We start from the raw sequence: 6,564 nt of genomic DNA on the forward strand, positions 1-6,564 counted from the left end.
TACCTTAGTTAACATGAACACCATTAGTAAATGATTACCAGACACATTAGTTAACTGTTAATTAAGGGTTAGTTAAGGCTTATTAAGCATTAACTTACCCATAACTTAGTGACCCATATTGTAAAGTGTTACCGTTATATGCAAGGGTGGAAGTAACTAATTACATTTACTCCAGTTACTGTAATTGAGTAACTTTTTTGTGTTCTTGTACGTTAAAGTCAATAATTTGACTTTTACTTCAGTCCATCTCTCCTGCAGTTTTGTCCTTCAGTCCATTTTAAATCCATCCATCACAGAACAGATGGTGTGTCTCTGCATCAGCAACAGAAACTGGATCAACGTAAACTGACAAACTGTGGATCCATTCACAGTGAGAAGAGGAATCTGACTTTACTTTGTTTCTGCACTTTATTTTCTCTTTTCTAATGTTTCCAGTGAAAAGAATCTAGTGTGAACTCTGTCCTCTCTCCTGTTAGAATCACATGGAAAAGATCACAGCTGACAACGTTCTCTGTTCTAAAGAGGAACTCAGGAACTTTTACTCTGAGGACATTTTAAATCACACACTTTTTTACTTTTACTGCAGTAGAGTTTTACACCGGTGCTTTTACTACTACTAAAATATCAGCAAGGTACACACAGAAAAATAAAGGTGCCGAAAATGGTTCTTGGGAGTGATGCCATAGAAAAACCATTTCTGGTTCCATAAAGAACCTTTCAGACCAAGGTTCTTTAAAGAACCATTTCTGCACTAGACTCCTGCATTGTGTTTTTATCTGTCCTTCTATAGCCTCATTTGCAATTGCACAATATAGAGGGGTTTGGTTATTTTCCACATTTACACCATCACCCACCATCCAATTGCCTAACTAAGAATTAGGAACTTTTTAATAGCCTGTCCCAAATAACCTTATATGGTTCTTTGAAACCATATATTTCTTAAAAGGTTCTTGAAAGGTTCTTTGTGGAACCAGAAATGGTTCTTCTGTGGCATCACTCCGAAGAACTTTTCGGTTCCAGTTCGCACTTTTATTTTTCTGTGTGTAACAGTACTTCTGTTGCAGTAGGACATACTCGTTTCACCACTGGTTACATGAAGATAGAGTGTTTTATAAGGGGAAACACACACACACAAAGCTAAATGAATGCTTTGCTGAAATATAATTGATTCCTGTTGACCCTCCTTGATATTTCCTGTTGTTTCCCTGCTGCAGGCCGTGTGTTGGACTCTGATCGGGGTCAAAGACGTCCGGAGGCTCCGCTGCTCTTCGGTTTCATGGAGATGCTCCGCTATTATCACCTGCTGCCTCCCCAATCAATTATACATCACAGCTACAGTTCACTGACCTGCCATACCGATCAGCCTTACACTGTGTGTGTGTGTGCGTGTGTGTGTGTGTGTGTGTGTGTGTTCAAGAGGTTCACCTTTACCCTCCACAAATAAATAGCACAGTAACAGTAGCACTTTTGTGCAAAGACGTTTGTGTGTGTGTGTGTGTGTGTGTGTGTGTGTGTGTGTGTGCCTGTGTAGTCATGCCCATGCAGCATTGTGTGATGGGTGTGCACAGATAATTATAGAACGTTGGTATCCATGCACCCGTCAGTCCTGATGTGCAGCTATGTGTGTGTGTGTGTGTGCGCACGTGTGTGTGTGTGTGTGTGTGTGTGTGTGTGTGTGAAGCAGCCTGTCCTGTATTTACGTCCAGCCATACCCCATTAAACCTGGTTTCATGTTCTTGCCGTTGATCTGGAAACTCCTCGGTCTCTCTGGTGAAGAGCGCCAGCAGCTGAGTGGAAACCGGCCGAACAACACACACACACACACACACACACACACACACACACACACACACCATTAAAACACTCAGAAACTCAGTGAAATGCATTCTCACTCTGGATGTACATACTGGTGTAAATGGGAAGCTGGCTGCCTGCCTTTCAATCCCACATGCTCGGCTGGACGAAAACCCACCAACAACGTCAATATGGTATGAAAAAATAATGTCTATAACCATGGTTGCACCCCAGCCCTTTTGGTTATGTGTGTGTGACTTATATAGTGTGTGTGTGTGTGTGAGAGAGAGAGAGAGAGAGGGTGAATTAATGCTTTGACTGATGTAGTGTATTCCCCTGTCATCTGTAAATGACGGGAAAATTATAAGGAAAACACGATAACAAAAAAGAGTGAAAATGAAAAACAAGATTTCTGCCCCAGTGGCATCTGAGGACCTGATGGAGGCCAGGGTTCTCCACCACTAACCAGTTCTATTAGCAGCTCGATCCAGAGTACATATGTTTCAGTTTATTGTATTTTATTTCTGGTATTTTATTGCTTCTATCTCATGTCTTACCTTGTGTTTTATGTGTTTTAAGTGTTTTATATCTCGTGGTTCATTTTGACCGTTTTCCTTTGTCCCTCTGCCTGTTTTAAGTCAGTTCGCCAAAACAAACTGAACCGAAACAACTCACCAGGTACTGGTTTGCCCCCCCCCCCCCCCAACCTGACACCAGCAGAGTCACTGTGTTTTTTCAGTGAAGTGTAAACTCTGCGGTTTACTGACCGAACCAGATCGGTGTGTTTGCCCTCTCTGCTTCACCTGGTGTTGCTGCTGGTGAAATATTAATAAGTGTCAACAGCCGGCATCACCCCCATCAACCCCCCCCCCCCCCCCCCCCACCCCCGCCCTCTGTAACCATGGAGACAGCTAAGGTAGCAACACAGCGTCTGATTGGTCCCTGTCTCCACCCTGCAGACAGAGTGGATGCTGCTTGGTGTCTTGTATTGTGTGTATTAACACTGAAGACATTACAGTGATGTGTATATTCTCCTGTCTATCTGTGTCAGTCTGTACTACATGTTACCAACACTAATTCCTGCTCATTTTTGGACTTGGTGATTAAAGTGATTTTTGGTCTCAAATGTTTCAAAACAAACACATTTATTCATTTTCAATGAATTCGGCAGTTTCAAAAATTTACAAAAAAGAAGCTGTCAGTAGCAAAGGCTAACTTTACAAAAAAGAAAAAAAAATCATACATCCTGCCTCCTGTTTCCTGCTCAGTTTGACATTTTATTTTCTTCTATTTGAGTTGGAAACTTACAAAAATACAAAACAGCCACATCAGACCTTTCGTTAAAACAACTGAGTATAAATACCAATCTAAACCATTTAATAAAAGGAAAACAAACAAAAAATTGACTGCAGTAACAATTATTCCAGTATAGATCCACAGAGGAGGGGGCTAAGCAGGAGGGGATGACATCGTCCCCCATCCGCAGATTCCCATCTTCAGTGAGCTAAACCTAAACATTCATTCTGTACTTTTGTCATCCTGTCCTGATGTGAGCCATGCTGATGTGTGCAGGCTGGGTGAGAACTGATAAATGTGTCATGTCAGCAGGTATAATGATATAATGAGAGGTTTGGTAGCAGCTCCAGCCTGTGTGGATCTACAGTATTGCAGTGCTTTAAGACAACGGATGCAGCTGACAGTCCCACAGCTCTGTTGTTCCGGCTGTGACACAGACCATCAGGCTCGGCTGGTCGGCTGGCAGTTAGCTAGCACAGTGTTTGAGTCTGAACTGTCACTCATCGCTTTGGATCCCCAACAGGACGGACTGAGGCCTTCTGACTCCACCAGTCATGACAGGATGCTGAAGGATATTGTAGGATGCTGTGAGATGCTGTGAGATGCAGTAGGATGTTGTGGGATGCTGTAGGATGCTGTGAGATGCAGTAGGATGTTGTGGGATGCTGTGAGATGCTGTAGGATGTTGTGGGATGCTGTGAGATGCTGTAGGATGTTGTGGGATGCTGTGAGATGCAGTAGGATGCTGTGAGATGCAGTAGGATGTTGTGGGATGCTGTGAGATGCTGTAGGATGTTGTGGGATGCTGTAGGATGCTGTGGGATGTTGTGGGATGCTGTGAGATGCAGTAGGATGTTGTGGGATGCTGTGAGATGCTGTAGGATGTTGTGGATGCTGTAGGATGCTGTGGGATGTTGTGGGATGCTGTGAGATGCAGTAGGATGCTGTGAGATGCAGTAGGATGTTGTGGGATGCTGTGAGATGCTGTAGGATGTTGTGAGATGCTGTGAGATGTTGTGGGATGCTGTAGGATGTTGTGGGATACAGTAGGATGCAGTAGGATGCAGTAGTGTGTTGTAGGATGCAGTAGGATGTTGTAGGATGCAGTAGGATGTTGTAGGATGACAGATCCAGATGTTGCTCCGCAGCTCTGGTGTCTTCACAGGAAAAAACAGCTTCCCAAGTCTTCTCCTCCACTCCCAGCAGAGGGAAAACCAAACCAGGACTGACTCCTCCACAGCCTTGCCTTCATCTCAGTGTGCCGTGGCTTTATTTACAGGTGTAAAAAATAAAAACAATATTTGTCCTGGTGCGGTTAGTGAGGCTCTGCAGCCCGGTCGCAGCTAGAAGGACTTCCACCGGATGGCAGACAGGATGGTGTGGATGAAGTAGAGGAGGGTTGCTATGTAGGAGAAGACCTGGAAGAGAAGAGGAGGAGGAAGTCAGGATGTGGTCTTCCTCACAGAGACTCCTGTCTACAGCAGCAGCATGGACACAACTCAGTCAACATCACTGAGTTGTTAGGCTTTAAAAACTTAAATGAGTTTAAAAGCCGACATAAGTCTCAGTTGTGACACCTTTAAAGTGCAGACCTGGTTTAATCTGGTCTAAAGAAGTTCCAATCAGCAATATATCGACCCGCACTATGAGACGGAGGCTGGGTCCAATGGTAAACAGATGCAGCAAGTCTCATTAAAGGACAGTTCCAGTGTGATTGGAGTTTTTGCACTTTTCCACTGTTTTCCATCACTGTAGATTGTTTTCCAGCTTTTATCACATTTGGACATATTGCTATTTTTCCTTCGTCTTAGTTGTTTTTTAAATTACATTCTGAAACAGAGTCTTGCTTTGCTTTGTTGGCTTGACTGGGTTGTGATTGACAACCACAGAGAACGTTAGGTATAGATTGAAAGATTTATTCTGGCGAGGAAAATGCAGAAATCAGACATGTAGTGACCCGGAAGTGGTATCTTGCCTCTTACAAGCAGAAAGCAGAAATAAGAATTGAATGGGAGTGAATGAGCCTGAGAGGTTTGGCAAAACTGATTTAAAAATATCTTTAATCGTGGTTCATGTATATAAAAACTGTCAGAATTTACATTTAAGGAATGGAAATGGTAAAAAAAAATGAGCAAAAAACTCAAATCACACTGGACTTGTCCTTTAAGACAGTAGTTCTCAACGTGGGGTCCGGGGACAACCAGGGGTTCTTGTTGGGGTTCCAGAGGGTCCCCAGCAAATTGATGAATTGTTAAACTTCAGCATTATTTCATTTACAAGAAGTTACTGTAATACAATTGGAGAATGTATTAGAATGACTGTTTTGATCATAGTTTACATTTAGTCATGGAATTCTGGACAAAATCATATCTGACAATACAAATATTCTCAGATTTGGGTCAGAGAGACAAAGTCTCATCAAATGGGGGTCCGTGGCCCTAATGTGGACTAAATTAGGGGTCCTTGATGTGAAAAAGGTTGAGAATCACCGCTTTAAGATAAAGGCCTATATGGAGTATATTGATGTATATTGCTGGAACATTGCTGTAATAAACAATCTGTAGACAATTCAACATCCAGTCAACATGAAAGCAGCCAGACTCCTCCATGTTGGAGGAGCTCTGCTGGACTCACCACTGCAGAAATGTCCAGCTGGTAGTTTTGGAGGACGCCATCTTTCATTTCCAGAGTCACTTTGGCCAAAGCCACTGAAGCACTGAGGTAGAAGAAGGCAGCCAGGCCGTGATACACAAAGTCCTGGGTGGGATGACAGAGGAGGAGGAGGAAGAAGAAGAAGAAGAAGAAGAAGAAGAAGAAGAAGAAGAAGAAGAAGAAGAAGAAAACAGGACATGAATACCTCTTACCATAACAGACAGACAGACAGACAGACAGACAGACAGACAGTGACTGTCCTGCCAGCGGACCAGTGGTGAGCTCTGTAAACACACACAGACACTGTTTCACAACAGTCTCAGTGTAGCTGGTGTCGTATTTCAATGAGAGTTTTATTTGGTTGCGCTGAGATAAAACTGATAATTTATTCATATGGTGGTTCTTGGTCGGCCTGTTGGTCAGCTAATAAGCTTGTTTGCTACTATTTATATCTGTATTTGTTCAACCAACCAAATAATTTCTATTTGTATCCATATTAAGATAAAAACATAAGTGGGTGGGGCTTAATCTGGAATTAGATGTGGTTTAGACTGAAATGTTTAAAATTTCACAAATTCTTCTTCTTCTTCACCCTTTTTACTTTTACTAACAATTGCTATTGCTATTGCTAATGGAGATATATTAGAGTATTAGACTTGTGGTTTTATAAATTACCTATCAATAATAATGAAGTATAAACAGATAGTTTGCTTTTTAAAGCTGTTTTTAAAAAAAAAGATTTAAAAAAAAAAAAGCAACAAGCTAGATGTTATGTAACCATACACATACAGTAGGCTTTCATAAACACAGTCATAAACAATT

At 42.2% G+C, this 6,564-nt stretch overlaps 1 protein-coding gene across 1 annotated transcript; it reads right to left on the minus strand.

The window, feature by feature from the left end:
* Window positions 1-2,928: 2,928 nt before the first annotated feature.
* On the minus strand, window positions 2,929-5,947 carry LOC139639840 (myelin and lymphocyte protein-like; the record flags this gene model as incomplete). Its single annotated transcript, XM_071513993.1, has 2 exons — window positions 2,929-4,508; window positions 5,725-5,947. Coding segments are annotated over 2 exons (298 nt in total), but the record flags the coding sequence as incomplete, so codon positions are not given.
* Between the last annotated feature and the right edge of the window lie 617 nt (window positions 5,948-6,564).

The sequence above is a fragment of the Centroberyx affinis genome, unplaced genomic scaffold (genome assembly GCF_046629955.1).
Source record: "Centroberyx affinis isolate AG114_WGS23_722 - 3 ecotype Tasmania unplaced genomic scaffold, CSIRO-AGI_Caff_v1 ptg007840l_1, whole genome shotgun sequence".
Lineage (NCBI taxonomy): Eukaryota > Metazoa > Chordata > Actinopteri > Beryciformes > Berycidae > Centroberyx > Centroberyx affinis.